Raw genomic sequence first — 23177 nt, forward strand, 5'->3', positions numbered from 1 at the left:
TGAGGAAAAAGACAGTTAATTGCGTAAGGTCAAAAAGTTAGCATGGGATTGGAGGCAGGATTCCAACCCAGAAGGTTTGCCATTGGTCCAACTCACTTTACCACTGCTCTGCCTATTTCTTATAGGTAACTACTATATAGCATATGAAACACCATGATAGAGAGGAACAAAGTGAACACACTGAGTCCAAAAGGACCAGTGGGGTCAGTTTATTTTTTTTTTAAGATTTTATTTATTTATTTGACAGAGAGAGAACACAAGTAGGCAGAGAGGCAGGCAGAGGGAGAGGGAGAAGCAGGCTCTCCACTGAGCAGGGAGCCCGATGCAGGGCTGGATCCCAGGACCCGGGGATCATGACCTGAGCCGAAGGCAGCCACTTAACCAACTGAGCCACCCAGGCGCCCTGAGTCAGTTCACTTTAGTGACAAGCTACAATTTGCCTGGGAGAGAAGAGGAGAAAGCCATTTCAGGGTAACAAGGTCACCTACCTGCCTGTAAGCCAGTGGAAGGGGCAGGAAGGGGGCTCCTCTTAAATCAGGGTGTGCCAAGTCCAGATATGGTCTTTGGGCACCTCTAGCCAGCACAAGTTTCTCAGTAGGAGGGACAGGCCAGGTTTTTTCTCAGGAAGATATTGGGAGTGATGAGGGGGAGGTACGGAGGGTGGAACGTGGGGAGATGAGGCCAGTGGAGCTGGAGGCCAACCCTGCCCTATTTCCTGAGAGCAGAAAGGCAGAAGGAAGGGTAAGAAAAAAGGAAGTTTTTAGATTTGGAGCTAGATTTTGTACTGGTAGTCAGGGAAAAGGACCAGAGCTCGCTGAAGCCATCGGCTCGGGCAGAAGTGTTCTTTTTCTGAGATTTGTGCACATTTTGAGTAGTAAGGTTAGCAGAGAGAATGTGCATGCCTTGGGATCTGTGATTCTCTTTGCACAGGGCCCAGATCGCATCACGACGTCGCCCCAAGTCCCTGGGGCGGGGTGATGACAACTTGCAATCTGGTGCCTTGACCGTCGAGGTGAAACGAGCATCCTGCGCATTCGTTGCGCAAGGAGTCAACTTGCAGGAGCGGAAGGCTGGTCCCTTCCCGGGAAGGCCGCCCGGCCGGACTCGCGGGTCCCGCCCCGGCTCCCGCCCTGGCTCCGATCAGAGCATCAGGTGGGGCCCAGGGCACGGGCATACGAGGCTCAGGGGGCCTCTCCTGGCCCCGATGGGCAGCAAGTAGCCCGTGGACACTCTGGCCGGTGGTCCCAGGGCATTTGCAGGCTCCGACGGGGTGCAGGCGGCTTGGTGGGGGACACCCCTAGGCGCTCTCACCACCCCACTCTCTTCGCCAAGGAAGTGGCTTCCTAGCGCGCGGGGCCCTGTCAAAACCACCCGGGCTCGGCCCCAGCCTCCCAGAGAGACGCGCGTCGGCCCTTGACCCCCCAGGCACTGCCCTCCCGGCCCCCCAACTCGCGGACTACAAGTCCCAGCAGCCCCCGCAGCTTGCACCTCCCGCCTCGCAGCGGAGACCCCCGGCCGTCCAAGCGGGGCTCCGGCTGAGCTCGTGGCGGGGCCGGGCGGGGAGGCCGGTCCCGCGGGCGGGGGCGGGGGCGGCTCCGCGACTTCTCCCGCCGCCGCAGCCAAGGGGAGTTTCCAGGAAGTGGCCATATTGGATCCATTCAGCCGCAGCCGCCCGGGCGGAGCGCGTCCCGCAGCCGGCTGGTCCCCGTCGCGGCCCGGGTGCTCGCCCCGGCCCGCCCGCGCGGTGCGAGCTCGCCATGGCGGCCACTGACCTGGAACGCTTCTCGGTGAGGGCCCTGCCGGGCCGCGGCGCGCGCGGGAGGCGCGGGGCGCGGGGAGGGGGCCGCCCTGCAGCTGGCCGGGGGCGCCGGGCGGGCTGTCAGCTCCGCGCGGCCGGGCCTCGACGCGGGGCCGGCGTGGGGACCCCCGAGCGGGCTCTTGGCAGCGCTAGCTTGGGGTCCCGGGGCGTCGGGCGGGGGCGCCCCCCTTGGGCACACGAGAGGCAGACCCCTTGAGCGGGAAGGAGCAAATAAATAACCTGCCTGGTTCGGGCCAGGTGCGAGGACAGACTGGGGCGCCAGGAGCCGGAGGAAGGCGCGGGGTGGGGGTAGGGGGGGGATCCAGGATCCTCCCGACCCCCACACCTCCCTGGGGAGATTCCTAGCCGCGCAGGTGCTGTCGGATGGGCACAGCCTGTGAGAATGAAGCCCAGAAGGATCCGAGGGAGTTCTTCAGATGAGCTCAGGGTAGTTGCAGACTTGGATCCTGAAGACCTTGGGCCTGCTTTGCCTTCCCCCCCTCCACTCGTCTCCCAACCTCACTCCCTACTTAAGCGCCCAGATCCTGGGGGCGATTCCAGGCAGGTCCCGCCTCAGTGGTCCGGTCGGAGGCAGCCATTCCCCCGGGAACGAGCGATTCTAGATTCAGCCAAGTGGATGTTTGTTTGGGCCCCAGTCTGGGTTTGCCTTCTGCAGGGCTACCGGCTCCGGTGGTCCCTGCGGGGGTGTCTGTGGGGCTGAGCCCGGCAATAGCCAACTTCCTGAAGATGTTTATAGTTCACCTGGGGGAGGGGGGCCTTTTGGGGATTGTGTCTGCCTGTCCCCTGGTGTCTAAGGCTGGATCTGGGTGTGTCTGGGAGGCTGGGCTGTGACAGTAAAGGGAGCTGTGTCCTCTTGCCAGCATGTGAGGCCCTGGTCGGGCGGGAAGGGGGAGGGAGGGCCCGGGGCTGTGGGGGGGGGAGGGGGAAAATGGTGAATATGTGACTGATAAGGAATTGGTTCTGGGGCTAAATTAAGGAGCTAGGACTTATGTAATTAATGCTATAAATACTATCATCTGAATTTATGTATGTAAATTTACCCTTTAATCTGAAAATACATTTGTTGGTCTACTTTGGAAATATGCATAACTGAAGCAGGAGCTTTTGGTTTCATAATTTCTGAGGTGTTTTATTCCCACTGAGGAGGGGGCTCTGTGTCAGTCAAGTAAGTTTAAATAACAGGAGGAGCCGACTCAGAGGTTGGGTGAATCAGAGATTTACCTCACCCCTGCAAGGTAAGTTGGAATTTATGTACCCAAGGAGGGCAGTCCCTGAATCCTAAGAGACCTGCTGATTAGCTGGAGGCCAAGAGATCTGGGAGTGTTTGCGCATCTGTGCGTGCGTGTCTGTGTACATTTTCTGTGCCCAGCTGACCAGAAAGTTATGTCTGAGTCTTGTCTGTGGCCAGAGGTTGCTCTAACAGTTGGTCTTGCTGGTGGGAACGGTATGTAGAGTAACCAGAATCAGACTGCCCGATAGGAATCCTGGACTCCTACTTATTGGCCATGTGACCTTGAGCACGTTAGTTAACCCCTCAGTGTTCTTCTCTGTGTATTGGGATAAAAATATTACCTTCCTCCTAGGGTTATTGGGTGGATTCAGTAGGAAAATCCAGGTGAGGTACTTAGAGCAGTGTCTGGCACGTGGTAAGGATTCAGCAAATGACATGTGATGCCTAGTGTCCGGGTGGATGTGGACACTGGCCCTCTGTGTAAGAAGGCAGCGGAAAAGGAGTTGGCTCCGTTATTCGGTGCCCTCCCTGGGGCTCCTGTCACCGCACGCCCAGAGATGGTCCTCAGACCCTGAGCTGAGAGGCCCGATAGCACTGCCGGGAGGTGGGGTGGCAAGGCCCTTCCCCTCAGATTCCCGTGTTGGCATTTCTGTGAGGAGTTCGGGTATCATCTCCTTGCTGGGTCAAGGCACAGACGGGACTGACTCAGGTATGGTTGTACGGCCCGAGCTCAGGGGCCTTGGTTACTGTGCCAGGTTAAGCTGGCTGGTTGGACGCCTTCCACACCCTCCACGCTCTGAGCTGTCAGCCTCCTGGGAGGACTTGCATAGGGTTGAATTTGGGTGGAGACCTTGGGTGGGGTTTGGCCTGAATTTAGGAGTCTGGACTCCGTTCTCTTCTCCTGGCTTGTCATCCTGGGAAAATCATTTCTTTTTCTATCTTGCTATAAAATGGGCCCAACCATACTAATATTCTTCAAAGAGTTTGTGGAAGGTTAATTGCAGTCTATGGCATGTTTAGAGATATGGTTAGGTGTCTCTCCAGCCTCAGGGTTGACTTTGGTGTGAAGCATTGGCCATGAGGGTATGATTTGATGGAGCTTTTGTAGGTCTACACTCCCTGCACCCCCCCCCTCCCCCCGCCCAGGCTGGCTTGGTGGTCAGCTCAGCCCTGGCTGGCCTGGAAACTGTCCCATCCTGGAGCTTAGATGAGCATACAGAGTTGTACCTCGAGGTCAGTGCTGGGTTCCTAGTCCCCACATAGCATGATATAAGTAGTCTTGGTAGCCTTTACATCCGGGCTAGCCTCTGCTCAACCCTAGGTCAGCCGTGGGGTTAGGGTTGACATCTCCTGGATGTGTGTGTCTGGGACAGCCTTCTGGGGAGTTTCTGGTGCCTCTTGTCTTCCTTGAGCAGCCAGACTCCTGTGCACTCTTGCTGTGCTCCTCCTCCTTACTAGGACGCCCCCCCCCCCCCATACTGGGTCCCGGAGTTTCCTGCCTCCAGGGCCATCTCCTGTGTTTCTTCTGTCAGAATCTCCCTCTAAGGTGAGGGAGGCTTTAGAGCCAGGAGAAAGTGCGGCTATGAGGGGGAGAGGGAAGAAGCGTGCAGCATGGCAGCCTCACGCCTGGCATTCCTCCCAGCCAGTCACCTCCTCCCCGCCCCCCCCCCCCCCCTGCCATCTCCGCTTTATCCCCGGCACCATCTGTCACTTCCGTTGTCACCCTGTAATCTTGACACTTCCCCAAGAAGCAAGCTATCCAGGGAGTGCCTATTCCCTCCCTAAAGCAAAAACTGGTGGGAAGGGGTGTGTGGGAGGCAACTCTCTCGTGCAACAGGGCTCTGTCATGGAGTGGTACCTCCCTGTCTTGTAAAAATGGCCAGGCACCTCCCGCTGAGCCGTTCTGAGAGAGAAGAGAGCTCGGCAAGGGCCATCTGGGAAGCTGTCAGCGCCTGGTGGTGCTGAGAGGTCGTAAGTGAGCACCCCTGCAAGGCTGCAGCTCTGCCCCACCTCCCTCACGGGCATCGTGCCTTGCTATGGGTGCCGACTTTAGGAAGGGCTGCCTGGGACCTTGCTTGGAACGGGTCAGAGCAGGGAGGCTGCTGGGAAGCCACTGGCGATCCAAGGGAACACATGATAAGGGACTTACCAGGGTAGAAAGAGAGAAGGTCGCAAGAAGGAGCCTAATTACAGTGCCAGCAAGATGGGAGAATGGGTGGAGGTTGGGACCCCAGGCCTGACTTTTGTCGAAAGCTTTGGATGTCACGGAAGGCTCTGGATGTTTTGTGCCCGTCAGGTTGTTGAGGCCTGCAGCCCGCAGTTGGGAGAGGCCGCAGACGCTGGTCATTGGTAAGTTTAGGCCTGGGACCCAACCCCAGCGCCCAAGTAACCCTTGCGATGACAAAGAGGGTGAAGCCCTCTGAGTTTTGGGCTCTGAGATGGGCGAGGTGGAGGTATGTATGTGGGGCATTAACTACCACGAACATCTCTGTGGCTTGGGTCCAGCTACCAGAAGAAAGCAGCTGCAGGATGACAGAGCAAAGGGCCTGAGGGCTGGCTGGCCTCTGGGTGTCCCCTGCAGCCTCTCCAGCCGTCCTGCCCCTGTGCTGCCGGCATGGGTCTCGGGATCCCCAGGCATGGCCCCCAAGGCACAAGCTTTCCCAGACAGCCAGACCTGGAGCTGTGCAGGCAGGAGGGAGACGCATCTGACCGGGGAAGGGATGTTTTCCAAGGGCAGCATGCCATCATGCTAGAGTCGGAGTGTTCTTTGCTGCAGACTTCTGCATCCTCAGGACTTATATGAGGAACCGTGGCTGGGAAGAGGTGGTGGAAGACAGGGCAAGGGGCATCTCAGTTGTATCTGTACTTGAATTGCCTTGAGTGGTCTTGGCGCAAATTAGATATTCTCCTCCTCAGAACACCTGGCTTTAGGGAGTTCTTGGTCCCTATCCTGGAAGCCTAACTTAGAGGGATAGAGTCAGGGGAGGAGGGAATAAGGACCTATTTCAGATTGCAGGTGCCAGCTACTCTATGGGAGGTCTCTGGGGCTTGGGCCACCTGGGGCCCAGGGTTCCGGAGAGGCTTTGGACATGAACCCAAGTCCACTTTCCGGACCTGGTTGTGGGGCCAGGGTGCGAATCTGATACTTTGCCTGGGGCTGGGGTGAATGGGGCAAGCAGCAAAATTATAGTACTGTGGCCCTGAGCCTCCACTGGCCCATGTTGGTGCCCTTGCATTTCTCCACCCCTTCCCAGTGCCGGCATCCATCCTGGGATTGGAGAGGGGGAGGGTCACCTTCAATGTCCACATCCCCCCTTCCAAGGGTAGGGTCTCATTCACTGTGGAACACAGTCTGTTTCCTTCCGGTGATGTCCAGACTATTTACGGCTTTCCCTGTTGCAAAGCAGTGGGGGCTGTCGCCGGAGTCCCTGAGCCAAGTGGGAAAGTATGAACACGTGGGTTTCCAGTACCTTCTGAGGCCCAGAGCGTCTTTCTCTTCTCCTCCATGGTGGAAAGGACCACTCCTTCTCGGACAGCACCATAAAGCCCAAGAAGTTGTTGCGTCCTAGGCTTGGGGCAAGCTGGTTGGACCTAGAGACCAGTAACTGCGCTTGGCTTCTTAGAAACCTTATTTTGACTTGAGAAGTGTGAAACAAACTATCCTATATTGCTAAACGGCAGCCCTGGTTTTCTGTGTGCACGAAAAGGGAGGAAAGTGCCTGCTAGTGAGACAGGGAAGCAGAGAGGATGGAGTATAGGGGTCAGGGCGTGGGGTGGCCTTAGGCTCCTGGGGGGTGGTTTTGCTCCTAAAGCTCCTTCACTTCCCAGGAGGGAGGAAGAGATGACTGGCCTTTCGAGAGTGATGGTGGCCTCCTCCTGGGGCCTAGCTAGTGTCTGTCATTATGTTCACCATGGTGGCACCGTGCAGGTTGATCCCTGCTCGTGTCTTCCCCCCAGGTTTTTGGTTTTTTTGATGCTGCATTAGGAGAGAGACACTTTTGTTCACAGGTGTCTCCTTGATTACAGATAGGTGAATCCTGCCTCTGTCCTCCCCTTCTGGCCCAGGAGAGCAACATTCTCCCCTGCTCCCTCCCGCACACGTCCCTTTGGTTATTTCCCGTAACCTTTGACCTGGGCTTAGAGGCTTGCTGTGGAATCCTGGGATATGAGCCTAAGCCTTTCCTGGGAAAATTCCTAGGATTCCTCTCAGACTCAAGGACAGTTGCGCTATGACCACGGGTTCTGGCCAGTGGCCTCTGCTCTGGCTATTTAAGGCCCAGGCTGCTTAGAGTAGCTAGAGCTGGGGGTGGTGTGGTTTGTGCCAGGAACATGGGTGGGGAAGGCTCCCAGTGGGGCAATGACTCCTTGGTCCCTTGCTTAAGATTAATAGGGCTTCCCTAGGGCTGGGGCTTTCCTGGGGAGTGGGCTTCCTGTTTGCCTGGCAGGTGCTCAGGCCAATGGGTTCTAGGCCTGGGAGCCTGGGGGAAAAGAGTTGTCTGAAGACCAAGGCCCCGGAGAACTCTTTGGAAGGCCTCGGGTGGGGAGTTGCTCTTTGTCCAGGATTCAGGTGCCAAATACCCGTACAGTGGGGTACCATTTCTGCTTCCATCCCAATGACCAACCGAGTTTGGGAGGTTTGACCTCAGAGTTCTCTATTCATCCACACCTTCTTTGGCTCTGTTGGTTCAGGCATTCAGCAGATTTCTAATTTCTTCAGGATAAAATCATGTTTTTGTGTGGGCGAGCTCTCAGACATGGTTTCTCTCCAAAGCCCACCTCTCTTCTTGGTGAGAGGAGTAGCTCCTCTGGGCTGGCAATTAGGGATGCTCCTGAAAGCTGAGACAGAGCATTTCCTGGTCAGGAAAACGACGTCCTTGTTATCCACATCCTCGTTATCCACCGGGCTGCATAAGAGAATGCCATTCTCTACTTTGTTCTGCATGGCCGGGCACGGAGGAACACGGAGGAACATGGCTGGCCTGAGTGGTTATTTTGGTTGTTGACTTTGATGTGCCCAAGAAATGATGTCACAGAAGCCCGAGGCCTGGCTCAGGAGCGAAAAGCTTGTTAGGGATTAGAGAGGGGATAATGGCCCTGTGTGTGTAGAGCTCAGAGCTGCTGACTCTCTGGTCTGGAGCTCTGAGGACAGTTGGAGCCCCTGAGCCAGCACCTCAGGGACCTGGGGGTGTGCACAGGGCCAGAAGCTGGGCCCGCTCCTCACCAGGGGCTGAGCTGAGTTGTCTCGCTGAAGACTCCTCCTGCGGAGCGCTCTCCCGCTGGCCTCCGCGCCCCAAGAGTGGAGACACGGGTGGGTTGTCCTTCCAGCTCACTCTCCTACCAGACACCGTGTTGCGGATTGTCAGGCCACAGACCGGGTACAACCCCCAGACAGGTTATGTTGGGCCCCATGGCATTCCCAATTTGTATTGGGTGCCAACCTTTAAAAATTAGGGGATTGCATATGATGATCTAGATTCGTGGGTCCTCTTCAAACATTGCTGGATCTGTCAGCACCGGGCCTACGTTCCCACAGTTGGCTGGAGTTGCCGCACCATGGTGGTTGTGGACCGAGCACAGGCTCTGCAATTCCCTGGCGTTCCCACCTCTCCCTGGGGGACCCCACACTCAGCCAAGTCAGCAGGTCTCACAGCCAGCAAGCCGTGCAGTGATGTAGCTGGAAGCTTGGGCTTTGCAGTCATCCTGTCTCCATTCAGATCCTGGCTTCACCCGCCTGAGCAGTGCAAATTACTTAATCTCTTGGAGCCTCGATTGTCTCATCTGTTTGATGGAGGTGATATGACCGCCTAGCTCACAGGACTGATGCGTGGACAAAATGACACTCAGAGCCGTACGTGGTAAGCACTCCATAGCTGTTAGGTATTGTTGTCCTTGTTATGACTCTACTTTTTCCTCTTCACGCATTGACATTACCTGCCTGGCCTCTCTAGGCCTTTGAATTTAAACTGTGTTCGACTGAGCCCCTGAGGTCTAGGATCCGGTGTCCTCATTTTTTCCTTGGCAGCCATCCCAGTGCCTGGCACATGCAGCGGATGGGTCCTGCGCGTGTGTGCCAAGTGACTGAATGAAGGGGTCAGGAGCCTTGTAAGAACAGGGAAGGCAGTATGGCCTGGTGGTTTGGGGCCAGGGCTTGGCTACTCTCAAATCCTGGCTCTGCCCCGATTTGTTCTCTAAGTGTCCGTACTCCTCAGTTTCCTTACCTATAAAATGGGGATAATAATGGTGTCTGCCACACAGGGTGGGGAGGGACTGTGTGGGAGCCTGTAAGCCACTTAGCTTAGTTTACACAGAGCGGTCCTCAGTGAGGTGTTGGGTCATTCATTTGACATCTGTTCCTTTCTTTGGTTGCAAACACTGAGACGTTTTACTTTGTGCACTCTTTCCTTCCCTGTCCTTGCTTTCCTCGCTTTCTCTCTGTTCCTCTGCATTCAGAGTGTCACTTTGGAAACCCTAGCAGTCAGGATGTTCTCAGTTGTGAGTGCTGGATAGGCCCACTCAACTAGCTGAGGCAGTAAAGGGGAGGTGTGGCCAGGGGTAAAGGGAAAAGCCCGGAGGTAGAGTAGAAACTGGCTTTCTCTCTTCCGTGGTTTTCTTGGCACTGCTGTCCTCTGAGTGGGCCGCAGCCTGATGCTAGCTCCCCTCATGGTTACGAGATGGTCATCCAGGTTTAGCCTGGGTCACCTGCCTGTCCCTGAGCCAGCCATGGGATCATGCTGATGGGGTCAGGGCTATTAGGACCTACCCTTAGAGTGGGAGCTGAAGTCTTACCTGCAAATTGCAGGGCATTTTGCAGCATCACCAGGTAGCCATTGGGAGATCTGAAGTTTCTTTCTGAGCTGCGTTAGCCGAGACGTGCCGGTGATGCTTCGGGGGCTGCTGGCTCCTCCAAGCCTGGGTCAGCAGAGACATCTGGGTCAGGCACCTTGGAGTGAGCAGTGCACCTTGGATCATATGTTGTTGATGCCAAATATAGGATCAGAGAGGTTGGCGTTAGTGAGAGTCACACCGCAGTGGAGCCAGGAAGTCAGATCAGTCTCCCCAGACCAGAGAAGGAGGACCAGTCTGTCCTCCTCAGGACCAGTGGCCGTTCTTCTGTGTGTGTGCATGTGTGTGTGCACGCATGCCCTGGAGATTGACACTCCCATGGGCCCTGAAGCTCCTGAGCAGGCATCAACTGCCCCAGGTTTGTGGTCCCTGGAGTGACAGAGTGCAGCCTGGGCAACAGTCTGGAGATAAACACCTCCCTGGACTCCACACACTTCTCCAGAGAGAGCCTGGGAGTTGTGTGGGTGAAGGCAGCCAGGGCTAGCTGAGCGAGGGAGGATAGGTGGACTTTCGTGAGGACCCCCCCCCCCCCCCCCAGTGCTGCTCTTAGCCTTAGGAGCCTGGAACTGTGACAGTGTAGGAAACTCAGAAATGGGATGGTCTCTGTTCCTGGGCAAGCACTCTGCAGCTGAGTGCGTGCGCGTGGTTTCCAGACGCAGCTGACTGGGTGGGTTTTGGCGGCAGGCTACAGGATGTTGGATTGCATCCTGATTGTGTCACCCTTGGAAGAAGATGATGAATAAACACAGAGCCTGCTCTGCAAGCACAGCACGCCTTAAATTTTGGAGATTTTCAGTCTCGCCTGAAGAAAAAAAAAAAACGCTCTAGACTAACCGTTCTGTCCTCCATTTGATCCTTAGGCTTCGATGAGCAGGTGGAACCGAGACTACATAATGCAGCTCTGTGTGAGGTGGGCAGATGCCCCCGATGCCGTAGCGATTGAAGGCAGTGTTCAGTGGCTTATAAATGGCGGCGTTGTGTGGCTTGTTGGGCATACTGGTGGGAGGGTGGGAAGAGCAGAAAGCCCGACCTCCCCCAGCCTGCAGCAGCCTCGAGGAACTTACGAAGAGTTGGAAAACCAGGATGCATAAAAAAAGGACAACGCATAGTGCAAAGAAATGGGGTCACAGCCAAGGGAGGGGTGTGGAATGTAAGTATGTAGGGCCAGGTCGAAGCAGGTGCCAGGGAAAAGGGAGAGTGAGCTGTGGAGTCTGGAAAAAGGGACCGGTTGGAAGAATGAGTTCAGAGTTAAACTGGCTGGGTCTTTGAGGAAGGCCTCAGACCATCAAGGGCCCAGAATGCCATGCTGGGGGGTTTGGACCTGGCCCAGGACATCCTATGCTGTCTTTACTGTTTCTAATGTGGGCACCAGTGAGAGGAAGCTGCCTTTAGGGCCTCTCTGTTGGGTCATGTTTGCAGTCCTGGGGGGAGCCTGGGCTTGAGTGGGGAGGTTGTAACATGATCCCCTGGGGATAGAGGAGATGGAGAAAGGGTCAGCTGTAAGAACAGAGGCTCTGTGGTGAGAGGGTTATCAGAGAGCAGGTGTAGGGGTAACCCTGACTTGTTTGAGGAGATGGTACAAGTGCCCAGAGGGTCCATGTGGAGTCTAGGCTACCAGCACACACACCTGGCTATCATCAGTTGAAGTCTGCAGTGACTGAGCCAGGGTGGGGGGTGCGGGGAGAGGGATGGGCATCATTGGTCAAGAAGGGAAGGTTGAGTGTATGTGCCAGGGGGCTGTGGTTGGGAGGAGAGAATGGTTAGAGGGGTTCAGGCTGAGCCAACAGGCTGTGGCTACTAAGGAGTCAGGGAAGGCTGAGGTGCTGAGCAGATCCCTCTGCAGGAGGGCAGGCAGCCAGGGCCCGGCCCACTGGTATCCACATTGGCGTGAGAACTGCCACCGTCCTGATCAGTAGCTCCCAGGGCTGCCTTCCTTTGGGCCTGTTTCCTCCCCCTCTGGAGCTGTGGACAGGACGGCAGGATGGGGCTCACACCTTTGCCCTTCCCTGGCCTTGCTCTTTCTAGCGGGCAGCCAGGGCCGAGGGGCTCAAGAATAGAGCAGATGTGTTTCTGCCCAACATGAAGCTGTCAGAGGCCTGCCCTCACGAGGGCCGAAGCTGGAAAGGCTGAGCCTGGGAACCTTCCCTTGGGAGGACAGCATTTTATCCCCATTCCCAGGGAAGCGGAGAAATCATCCGCGCAAATTGGAGTCTGACTTTGACCCTCTGCTTCGGGTCCTGGTGGTTTCTTTTTATAGTGCTGTGGATCAGCTCCAGTGGCCCCAGCTCACTCGGGACCTGCTGCCTGCCTCTCTCCTGAGGCCAGGCCTCCACGTTCTCATCCAGAATCCTCTGTCTAAACGACCAGGCTGGAGTGGGTGTGGGAGGGTGGCATGAGCCCGAGCCTGGGAGTCCCTAGAGAGCACCACGGAGGCAGGAGGGATGAGGCCTCAGTCACAGTGCCTCAGAGACTAGCCCTGAGACCCAGTGGCGGGTGCGAGGGAGCACCAGCCCCGTGAGCAGGGCCCATTTGTGCACTCCATGCTTGGGTGCATGGGGAGCAAGGGGTGCATGTGGAGAACTGTGAGCCCGGCCCATTGGTGGCGGGGAGGCCCTCTGATGGAGAACTAGTGTGAAGGGGTCAGGCCAGACCTGTCTCTGCTTGAGTCCTGCTTCAGTAGGAGTGTCTGTGAGGTCTGGGAGGGAGCTGCCGGCACATACACGCTATCCAATCTTGGCCTCTTGAAATCTTTATTTAAGATCTGGGGACCGTCTGGGGCCCCCTCTTGGGCAGGAGGACAGGTGAGCCCTCAGGGGTAGCAACTAGGATAGATGGTTTCCTGGGCCATCTGTGCCAGGAGACGCCCCAGTAGAGGCATGGGTGATAGCCCTTTTCTGGGATGGAATCAGGCGCCCTGACATGCCCCGGGCTTCCTCTCTAGAAGCTCCTCCTGGAGTTGGAGCTCTGGTGCGCTCACACTGTGTCCTGAGATTTGCTGAGAATTCAGACAAGGGAAGGGGGGCGGGACATTGGGGTTTGTCCTCTCCCCACGTGGCCCCCCTTCCCCAGGGGGCTCACTGCTTCCTCCGTTTCTCTCTTGGCAGAATGCAGAGCCAGAGCCTCGGAGCCTCTCCCTTGGGGGCCACGTGGGCTTCGACAGCCTCCCGGACCAGCTGGTCAGCAAGTCGGTCACACAGGGCTTCAGCTTTAACATCCTGTGTGTGGGTATGTGTCATGGTCTGGCTGGGGGTGGTCTCAGACCAGGGGGGTGGGGGACAGGAGCCATCCAGGAGACGGGGTGCTGCTGCCCTGTCCACCTGTTGAGCTACCAGGGACCTCCCAGGCAGAGAGACTCTTTGGGGGGGTCAGGGCGATGCTTTGACTGGTGTCTTTGCCAGGGTTAAGGACGGAGCTAGGGGGCCTGACTCCAGGGGCCTTGAGGAGTGAACAAAATTAGACCTGTGAACATGCTTTGTAAACTGAGAGTGTTTATCACAGAGGTTTTTAGATTTGTGTGTTTGTGTTAAAAACATTTACTGTTGTTCCTACTGTGTGTCAAGGACACTGTGGTAAACAAGACTCCCCTTCTATTATAGTATCATGTGAGCTCCAGCACACATCTGAACAAACAGAGCCCCAAACAGGGAGACTCTGGGAGGTTCCATGTGCCTCAGTGCTCCCAGAGGGCACAAAGAGCTCTGTCAGCCCCCCCCCAGGTGTCTACGCCCTGGCATCTGCTGGGCTGTGGGTGCGCCTCAGGGAGCAGCCTGTCCCGAGCCAGATAAAGCTAGATGGATCAAGAGGCCACTGGTGGTTTCACACCCTGGCCCTGCTGGGCCCATGACCAGCCTGGGCCCAGGAAGGATGGTGTGCAGAGCAGGTGACTGGGTCCCCCTGAGGCCAGCAGAGGCTACTGTCCGGTGGATCTCATAACTGCCCATTATAGCCATGGCTTATGTCCAAGTCAGCCTTCTGGCCCTTGCTTCCACACATTATTTTTGAGGCCACCGAGAAGGATGGTTTCTGGGGAGGGGAACAGCGAGGGATGGAGTTAGAGGCCTGCCCGTCTCTCTTGTGTGGAGGCTGAGGGTGCCTGAGCCCCACCCATCCTAGCCAGCAGCCAGGGACAGCCCCGGCTCCAGCCTTTGACATCCTCTCTCCTCCACTCCTTGCTCCCAGGGGAGACTGGCATTGGCAAGTCCACACTGATGAACACGCTCTTCAACACGACCTTCGAGACCGAGGAAGCCAGTCACCATGAGGAGTGTGTGCGCCTGCGGCCCCAGACCTATGACCTCCAAGAGAGCAATGTGCACCTCAAGCTGACCATTGTGGATGCTGTGGGCTTCGGGGATCAGATCAATAAGGATGAGAGGCAAGAGGCGGGAAGGGTGGCCCGCCTAGTCTCATCCCACCTCCCTCCCTCCCTTCCCCCGTGGCGGCCTTGGTTCACCCTGCCCTGACACTCTTCATTCCAAGCTGCCCCCGTACGAATCAGCCGGCCTCATACCTCACAGGGGCCAGAGGAAGGCCTCTCGGGGAATACCTCCTGAGGACCTCTTTGGAGGTTAGGAGACAGGGTCCCCCCAGGCAGAAGCCGCTCGTCCCCACCGAGGGAAGGCTGGCGGGCAGCCCCACGCGCTGCGGCTCGGTGCCCGCCTCCTGGGTGATGAAGCTGTCTGTAGTTACAGGCCCATAGTCGACTACATCGACGCGCAGTTTGAAAACTACCTGCAGGAGGAACTGAAGATCCGCCGCTCCCTCTTTGACTACCACGACACGAGGATCCACGTCTGCCTGTATTTTATCACGCCCACGGGGCACTCCCTCAAGTCCCTGGATCTGGTGACCATGAAGAAGCTAGACAGCAAGGTGTGCACCCCGCAGACTTGTTCCCTGGGCTTCATGGTCCTCCCCTGAGTTGGGGGCTGTGGTGTGACTGCCCACTGTGGTCCCTGACAGGGGCTCTGCCGCTTTGGGCCCTGCACATAGGCCCGTGGGTTGGTCCTCTCTCTGTCTTCTCTTGCATTTGTCCCTCCTGCTCCAGTGGGCTCCCCTCACTCTGGGCTCTTTCTCTAGAGCTCTGTCTCATGGGTCTGGTCCTGAGCCCCTTCCTTTTAGCTGAATTGATTCTTATTTTCAGGTCAAAGCTGGGTTTGCCCAGAGGACTAATTTTGGGGCTGAATGTGGTTTGGGGGAACCAGGGCTATAAGAAGCACCACCCATTAGAAAGGCCCCAGTGGCTGGGTTCAAGCCGGGACTGCCCACGGGAGCAGTTCCATCTCTCTGGCCTCCTGCCCGTCTGCCCAGGGATGTGGCCTGGGCAGGGCTGTCCATAGTCAGAGAGAACTAACCTGCTGCCCACTCCCCTGATCTTGGCAGGTGAACATCATTCCCATCATTGCCAAGGCTGACACCATCTCCAAGAGTGAGCTCCACAAGTTCAAGATCAAGATCATGGGCGAGCTGGTCAGCAATGGGGTTCAGATCTACCAGTTTCCCACTGATGACGAGGCTGTTGCCGAGATTAACGCAGTCATGAATGTGAGCATGGGGCACTGGCCTCGGGGCCAGAGGGCTTGGAGCCAGCACAGATCTGTGACACATAGCTCCAGAGACTCTGGTTTCCCAGGATCCCAGCCTTAGCTTCTCCAGGAAAGACGGGTGGGCATCTGGGAGCCAGCCGGCCCTATGTCCTATGGCCAGGAGCTGGGAGGAATCGGGTATTGGGCTGGTGCTGGGCCTTCCCTGAGTTTAAGTTTCACAAGATAAGGATTCTGGGCAGGAACTGAAACCTGGAGGAGTAAGCAGGCCAGATGCCAGGGCTTGGGAACTTGGAAGAAAGCCAGGCTTCCTGTGAGGGAGCCTCTACTGGCCCCTGGGGAGCCCAAGGGCTGAAAGGACCCCTCGAACGTGAGGAAGACGGGGTGCAGGTTCAGCCTGCTCCCCTGTTTGGAGGCTCTAGGATACTTCTCCAAAAGAGAGCCAGGAAGTGAGCCCTGGCCAGGCCTTGTTCAGGTCTGGCCACCCCTCCCTGGGGCCCAGGACAGGGTCTGTCCACTTGTCTGTCAGCCCCGTGCTCAGCCATCCTTGGGCTCCTTTCTAGGCACATTTGCCCTTCGCTGTGGTGGGCAGCACTGAGGAGGTGAAGGTGGGGAACAAGCTGGTCCGGGCACGGCAGTACCCTTGGGGCGTGGTGCAGGGTAAGTGCGGTGGGGAGAGCGTGTCCACAGTCGGGGGCCCAGATGGAGCATCCTGTCCTTCCTGGCTGCCCGCAGCCTCTGTCCCGTGTCCTCCCTGGGACCGTCCCTTGCCCGTCCCGCCTCCGGAGTCTGCCCGTAACACTTTGACCGCTGTCCTGTGTCCTCTCCTCCCGGTGCCCGTCTGCGTGCCCGCCTGATGACCCATGTGCCCTGCGCTTTCAGTGGAGAACGAGAACCACTGCGACTTCGTGAAGCTGCGGGAGATGCTGATCCGGGTGAACATGGAGGACCTCCGGGAGCAGACCCACAGCCGGCATTACGAGCTGTACCGGCGCTGCAAGCTGGAGGAGATGGGCTTCCAGGACAGCGACGGCGACAGCCAGCCCTTCAGGTGACCGCCTGTCTCCACAGCCACGCTGGCATCTGTGCCTGGGGGCTCGTGAGCCCGGGAGAGAGGCCGTGGGGGCCCCAGCATCGCCATCCCCCTTCTCTGGCTCTGCCCCACCCCGGCCCGCTGCCGTCCTACCCTTGGCCTCTTCTCTCTCGGCCTCCACAGCTTGCAGGAGACCTACGAGGCCAAGCGCAAGGAGTTCCTGAGTGAGCTGCAGAGGAAGGAGGAAGAGATGAGGCAGATGTTTGTCAACAAAGTGAAGGAGACAGAGCTGGAGCTGAAGGAGAAGGAGAGAGAGGTGTGTGCGGGCTCGGGTTTGTGGTGAGGCCAGGCGAGGGAGGCTGGGGCCTGGCAGGGTCCCCACGAAGCCAGAGCTCCCCCACTTCTGCTCCCAGCTCCACGAGAAGTTTGAGCACCTCAAGCGGGTCCACCAGGAGGAGAAGCGCAAGGTGGAGGAGAAGCGCCGGGAGCTGGAGGAGGAGACCAATGCCTTCAACCGTAGGAAGGCCGCGGTGGAGGCCCTGCAGTCCCAGGCCTTGCATGCCACCTCCCAGCAGCCTCTGAGGAAGGACAAGGACAAGAAGAAGTAGGTGGTGGGCCCCCTGTCCACACTGGCTCTTTTTCCCTCTGGGCGCCACTCAGTTTACTTTGGTTCTCGCCCATGCGCACCTGTTCACCGTTTTGCTCTCATTCCCACCTGCGTTCCCACCTCATTCTTGCCCACCTTTCTTTCCCTCTCACTGGTGAGCTTGATATCTCAGGATACAAGGTATTTGTGCACTCTTTGTCTTGCACAAGTGACCCCTTGCTACCCCCCCACCTTTCCCTCTTCTCTCTTTCTCTCCTCTCTCTCTTCTCTCTCTCTCTCTCCTCTCTCCCCCTCTTTCTCTCCCCCCTCCTTCAGCCCCTTCAGAGCTGGGGTAGTGAAGACTGGGCCATATATATAGGCAGGGTGTGGCCCCTGAGAGGGTGTAGAGGTCTCAGGGAAGGTCTTTCAGGCCCAGAGAGGGACAGGGCCTGGGAATGTGAGCATTTCCAGATTCCAAAAGCTCCTGTGGTTTCTGCTTGGGCAGCTGTGGTGCATCCCTCTCAGTCTCTGAGACAGCGGATGGGGGACCCGCATTGGCTGGCAGGTGGTGATGGAGGGCAGCAGATGCTTGAGAGCCCAGGCAGCACTGACCCCTTGGGCAGTAGGCTCACTGCCTGGTGGAAGGAAGGACAGCAGCTCCCCGTAGGGGGCTCTGGGGGTTCTGCCCCATAGACGGGCTGCCCTTCAAGTTAGAGTTGGAGGAGAGGGGACTGGGGAGGGCAAGGAGGCTTTTCCCAGCCTCCAGGCGTGCAGTCAACTTCTTGGCCAGGTGGGGGCAACTCTGAATCATTTCTCCTTGGCTTTTTTCAGAGGCTCTTTCCACACTCTCAGCTGGAGTCCAGATGCCCTGGCTCCTGGGGATCTCCCTCCTCCACCTCACTTCATTCAGTGTCCCGTACCACATCACACTGGGATCTCGTCCATCCCTGCTTCCCCTGCCCCTGGCCTGTGTCAGGTACCCTCTTTCTCTTGTCAGCTGAGGAACTAAGCGGGTGATTCCATTTTTGCCCTCATCCTTGGGCTCCTTGGACTCCCATTTCTTCTTGGAATGTTTGGGAATGTGTGTGTCCGGGTCCTCCTTTCCTTGCCCTGCGGTTAAGGCCATCCAGGGCATAGGAAGCTGTCGGCTCTGCGACGCTGCTTGTGCGTCAGCACCCTCCCCACCCCCAATACTTCGTTCCCCGACAAGCGCCCACCCGCGCACCTACACAGACATGGTCTGTCTTACTGTCACTCCAGCCCCGTCACATGCAGAGACTCAGGCACATATCTACCAGCACACACAGCCCCCAAGACGCATAAGTACAGAGGCGCAGACACATCTACGGAAAAGAAACTTCATGAGCTGCTCCCTGGGGGAGACCAGGGGGACAAAGCCAGGCATTTAGGAATTGAATGCTAGTTCTTATGCCTAAGGCCTGCCCTCTGCTTTGGGACAGACCCTCCTCCTTTCTATAGTCTCCTTCATCCTGCTCACTGGTGCCCCCCCCATCTGCTGGCACTGCTGGCAGAGATGATCCCCTGCCTGTCCCCAGGGAAGACGCTAGCCCCAAATCCACCCTCTGCCATGTGAATTTGCTCTCTGCTTTGCATTTGTTTCCAGCCCCGGCCCCATGTCCAGCTCTTGGCTTGGTGAGCCTGGGGACTCTGTAAATTGGAACCCATGTGGGTTTTAAGCGAGTGGCTCAGAAATCTGGTTTCTCCTGGAAAGGGATGTGTGGGTCTGTGTCCCAGGTGCTGGCACCTAACAAGACTTTGCCCTGCTCCTTGCCTCTGGGGCCCAGGCCATCTGGCTTCAGAAAAGGAGAGTCCGCTAGGAAGTAAGTTATGGAAAACCCCTCAGAAGCGGAAGACGAGGACCGGTGGCCAGGTCAGGGCCGGGGGGTGGAGAGCAGGCTGGCTGGCTGCCCGGGCACAGCCCTCAGGGTGGGAGTCCGTCCCCGGTGTCAGGGCTCCCTGCTTTTCCCATGTGGCTCGGGTCTGGGAGACAGGTGTTCTCTGCTTGCTGGACATGCCAGAAAGCTTCAGTCAGTTTGGCCACCAGGAGAGACCCTATGCTCCCGTGCTGGCCTTGGGGGGGGGGGGGCCAGGAGTGGGCTAGGCAAGGTGGCTGGGAGCTCTCCTTCCTCCCGTCCTGGGAAGGGGGTCAGTGTGGAGTGCATTCGAGGTGGTGGTGGTGGGGGGGTTGTTTTTCATGACCATTTAGTTGAATTGCTTTGATGGGTTATACTTGGTCTTCAAATTTTAATCCATTTTTGCAAAATTACTTCCCAATCAGATCTTGACCCTCAGCCTGGGATGCCACAAACTGAAGCGAATTCTCTGCTTTGCTCGTCACAAATGCCAAACTGACTGCCCTTTCCCAGCGTCCAACTTGCTGTCTTTTGTTTCTGTTTGATTTGGTCGTCTGCGTATCTTTTAATGTGTCTGTTTTTGTTTTGTTTGTTTTATTTTTATTTTTCAGTTAACGCACGCACAGACTTACATGTCAAGAGCGGACTTTAGACTTTCATGTGTTAAGTTGCTTGAGTTACACCTTGTGACCCTTCTTCTCCCATAACATGGTGTGAGGACGGACTGGGAGCCGGTACAGACTCCAGTGTTTACGGCCTTGCTTGGTCCCCCGCCCCCACCCCAGGCTGCCCTGGGCCTGGCGGGCCACCCCTCTCTATGCAAACACGTCAAAGCCATGAATGCTGGAATCCAAAACTGACAAGGTTTATTTTTTTCAGAGCCAGTGGCTGGTCTTCCATTTACAGTGTCACTATTCCTTGACGGAGCAGTCATGTGCCCCAGCCGGCGATGCTTGGCCTAATTGTTCAGCGTCAAGATGGCGACTGACGCGGTGCCCTAGGTGCGGCCGCGTGGTCTGGTACACATGCTGCAAAATTCACCCCATTCCCTTTCATTTTAATTTTTCTAACCTAGAGCTTAATTTCAATAATAACTTTTAGGAGACTTCTAAATTTTTATTTTGGCACAAGCGTGAAGACAGATAATACCCTCTCCCGTTATTTTCATAAGTAACCCAGATTCCCTGATTTTTAAGAACTAAAAATCTCTCTAAACCTTTCTTATGTATCAAGCATCCCTATAATATTTAGGGAGAGGTGGGCAATAAACATCCTGTGAGGACAGTGTTCGGCATTTCTTTACGGATGAAAGTGGGTCATGAACAAGGACCACGTCCAGTGTTTTTAATGCGAATGTAGATGGAAAGTAGCCCAAAGCCGTTGTCTGTGGGCTCCAGAGGTGCTGCCTATAAACAGGGACCAACTCCACGTGTGTGTTAAGCGTCTGATTCCAACTAAGACCCCCAAACCAAGCCTGCATATTCCCAATGCAGAGGACTCAGCCGGGAAAAGGTTTTTTATCTCAAGGTCACTGTTTTCTGTTTTCCTGGCTGAGTCACAAGGAAAAGAGATGAAGGTGTCTGATGCGTGTGGACAATTTCAGAAAACGCTACCAGCGAGGGAGCCTTCCCCTCTCCACTGCGTTCTTCAGGGGATCATTTTAAGAAAGTACTAGTGGCATTGATTCTTCTCCATTCCTGTGGGTTTGCGAGCCAGTGGGAGTGTCAGGGCTGAGGATATGGCATGATACAATAGGAGATGAAAAATGAGTAGCTCAAAGGAAGGAGCTCATTTAATGTTGATGGGGCACTGTGCTGGGCACAGGCTCCCCGGAATAACGCACAGCCCTACCCTCAAGGAGCTCACGGTCTAGAGCACTCCCTCGTCAGAAGCCTTGGGAAGCTGCACTAATTTATTGTTGCATTGGTCGTTTGTTTTTCCTTGTCCTCCATCCTCCTTCCCATCACTGTTTCTCCCTTTCTGCCTTGGCCCCTTGGCTTTACTGATTTCCAGGACCAAGTCCTGGCTTCATGCTGTGCTTCCGAGATGGGGCTCCATTCAGAGTGGGGAGGATGCCCAGAGTGAAACTCTGCCAAGTGTCCTGCCGTGACCAGGGGTGGATCCAGATTGTGAAGGGCTTCAGTGTGGGCATTCAAAAGGCAAATGGGCATATACCTAAGGCCCACGTGGGCCTCAAGTGACTTGGCTTTAGGGGGATTATATGCCTGAGAGTGTCTTCAGTTGGGTTGAAGTGTGACCTTTAAGATAGCCTCCGTGAGCTAACATATTTCTGAAGATGAGGCACAGCAACCCCGCGGATTCACTGGTTATTTAAGAAATGGAGACTCCTGGTTCATGGGCCAATCTGGGGACTCTGGAGTGGATATATTCTGCCACCCACCCACCACAGCCTGTGGGCCGCACGCACCCCAGGCATACTGGAACGCCAGACTTGTGGCTGGTTACCTGCCTGTGGGTGCAACGCTTCCCAGCATCTCTGGGGAGAGCCAGCACTGTTAAATTTTCTGGGGTCTGAGCTGCTTCCGCAGGTCCCGTTGGCTTTAGTGAGCCTCACTGCACTTCTCTGTCTGTGCTGCTTGTGTTTGGAAGTTTATCATCGTTAGCTGAGACCAAATTAGTCCTGGGTGCACGAGGTGAGCTTAAACCGGGCCGTTATTGAACAAGCTCCCCCGCCCGGGACGGGAGGCCTACCTGCGGTATCTGATGTGCCACTCCTGTGCAGAATCACCTTGTGGCATTATCGGGGCTGTCAGCGGGGCTACGCAGGGCATTTCTAGCGTGTCTTTCATAAGGCAAGTTGATTTTGGGTAGAATCATGTAATTTATTGTCCAAACTGAGACTTTTCAGAGTAAAAGGAGGTCCTGTTAGTAATTATGCCAGATCACCAGGTGTAAGCTGGAATGATCTCAGGCAGACCGGGATGTATGGTCACCCTGGTGATGGGTAACCCGAGTCTAGGTGGTTTGTAACTGTGCAGACTGACTGAATATATGTTTCTGTGTGTCTCTGTGTGGGTGCTTGTTAAGTGGGGCTCGTATTACTGGATAAGAGGCCCGAGAGAAGTGTGGCTTGCTCCTCCGTTATGTTAACAAGCTTTTCTAAAACTGCTTCACTTGTTAATTCATTTATTCCTTCATACATTGACTGTTTTTGTTCTTTTCCATTCACTTTGTACTCTTTTTTTTTTCCCATTAAATTTTGCATTTATTTTGAGTTTTTGTGGTGTCTTTTTTGGGCAATAGCTTTTCTGATTTAACCCGTTTCCTAGCCTATTAATCTGCTACAACTCTGGTAAAATACAGCTTGTCTTTTCTGTGAACTTTGTGGGGTTGACCAGCTTCTATAGGAGTTATGTTTTAACAGCGACTTCTGCTCTGGGCATCTGTGAAAGGCTCTGGAAGGGGTGTGGGATGGAGGAAAAAGTTAGGGAAGAGAAGTCACAGCCTATGGTCCAGGCATCTTCAGTGGGGGACTGGGTGCGGGACCAGGAGAGGGCAAACACTGCCTTTTAAGAGTTTACATCCTTGTGGAGTAGGCTTGACACGGGACATCTAATACTTGAGTTCTTGTGGTATATCAGCCATTGCTCTAAGTTGCATTACGTGCATTAATTCCTCTCATCCTCATAATAATCCTATGATTAGGTACTGTTTTCCCCATTTTGTAGGTAAGGCACAGAGAGGTAAAGTCACTAGCCAAGGTCACACAGCTAGTAACTAGGGAAATTGGGATTTGCATGTTGGTAGTCTGTGTCCTTAACTCCCGAGCTATAGCTCCTCCGTGGCAACCCAGTGGGATCACAGAAGAACAGTGAAAATGTAGCCCAAATTCAAGTGTGCAGTCTGACAGTGTGGGTTGGTGGACCTGAGATGGTTTGGTAGAGATGGGATGCCCTGTTGGGTGAATATTTGGTGGAAGAAGGGCAGACGGGCAGTTGAGGGAAGCGATGACAAGCTCGTGGATCCACTTGTTGAGGCGCTTTCTCTGTTGGGTACTAGACTAATCTCTGGGAAGACCAAAATGAGGAGAGGGAGACTAAGATCAGGGAGCTGACAGCCCAGCAGGGAGACTTGTGTTGCAGACTTCTCTCACGAAGGTACCGCTCAGCTCTGCCTGCAGGGAGGCAGGTACCAGGGAAGCAAAGTCTTCCTCGAGCTCTGAAGGACAGAGACTCTCCAGGAGACCAGGGGAGAGAAGGGCCTCATTGGTGGAGGGAACAGCACTGT

The 23177-nt window shown here is 55.8% G+C and overlaps 1 protein-coding gene across 6 annotated transcripts; it reads left to right on the forward strand.

Annotated features, from left to right (window-relative positions):
• Nucleotides 1–1592: 1592 nt before the first annotated feature.
• On the forward strand, nt 1593–22164 carry SEPTIN8 (septin 8). 6 transcript variants are annotated; one of them, XM_036106412.2, is made up of 10 exons: nt 1593–1787; nt 12998–13118; nt 14073–14268; nt 14579–14765; nt 15276–15437; nt 16000–16096; nt 16319–16487; nt 16653–16785; nt 16883–17073; nt 17887–18626. In XM_036106412.2, exons 1-10 carry the CDS (start codon nt 1758–1760, stop codon nt 18062–18064), a joined length of 1464 nt encoding a protein of 487 aa, XP_035962305.1. In that variant the 5' UTR covers nt 1593–1757; the 3' UTR covers nt 18065–18626. The 6 variants fall into 6 exon arrangements, with proteins under 6 accessions (XP_035962305.1, XP_035962313.2, XP_035962310.2 ...); XM_036106420.2 differs by lacking the exons at nt 1593–1787; nt 17887–18626 and adding an exon at nt 19541–22164; XM_036106417.2 differs by lacking the exons at nt 1593–1787; nt 17887–18626 and adding an exon at nt 19809–22164.
• The last annotated feature ends 1013 nt before the right edge of the window (nt 22165–23177 follow it).

The sequence above is a fragment of the Halichoerus grypus genome, chromosome 2 (assembly GCF_964656455.1).
Source record: "Halichoerus grypus chromosome 2, mHalGry1.hap1.1, whole genome shotgun sequence".
Lineage (NCBI taxonomy): Eukaryota > Metazoa > Chordata > Mammalia > Carnivora > Phocidae > Halichoerus > Halichoerus grypus.

What these genes read in the sequence shown, in the direction of transcription:
- SEPTIN8 (XM_036106412.2), top strand. Translation starts at nt 1,758, where the DNA reads ATGGCGGCCACTGACCTGGAACGCTTCTCG. An exon ending in CCCTTGGGGCGTGGTGCAGG is followed by an intron (nt 16,097 to 16,318) that starts GTAAGTGCGGTG and finishes CTGCGCTTTCAG; the next exon opens with TGGAGAACGAGAACCACTGC. An exon ending in AAGGACAAGGACAAGAAGAA is followed by an intron (nt 17,074 to 17,886) that starts GTAGGTGGTGGG and finishes GGCTTTTTTCAG; the next exon opens with AGGCTCTTTCCACACTCTCA.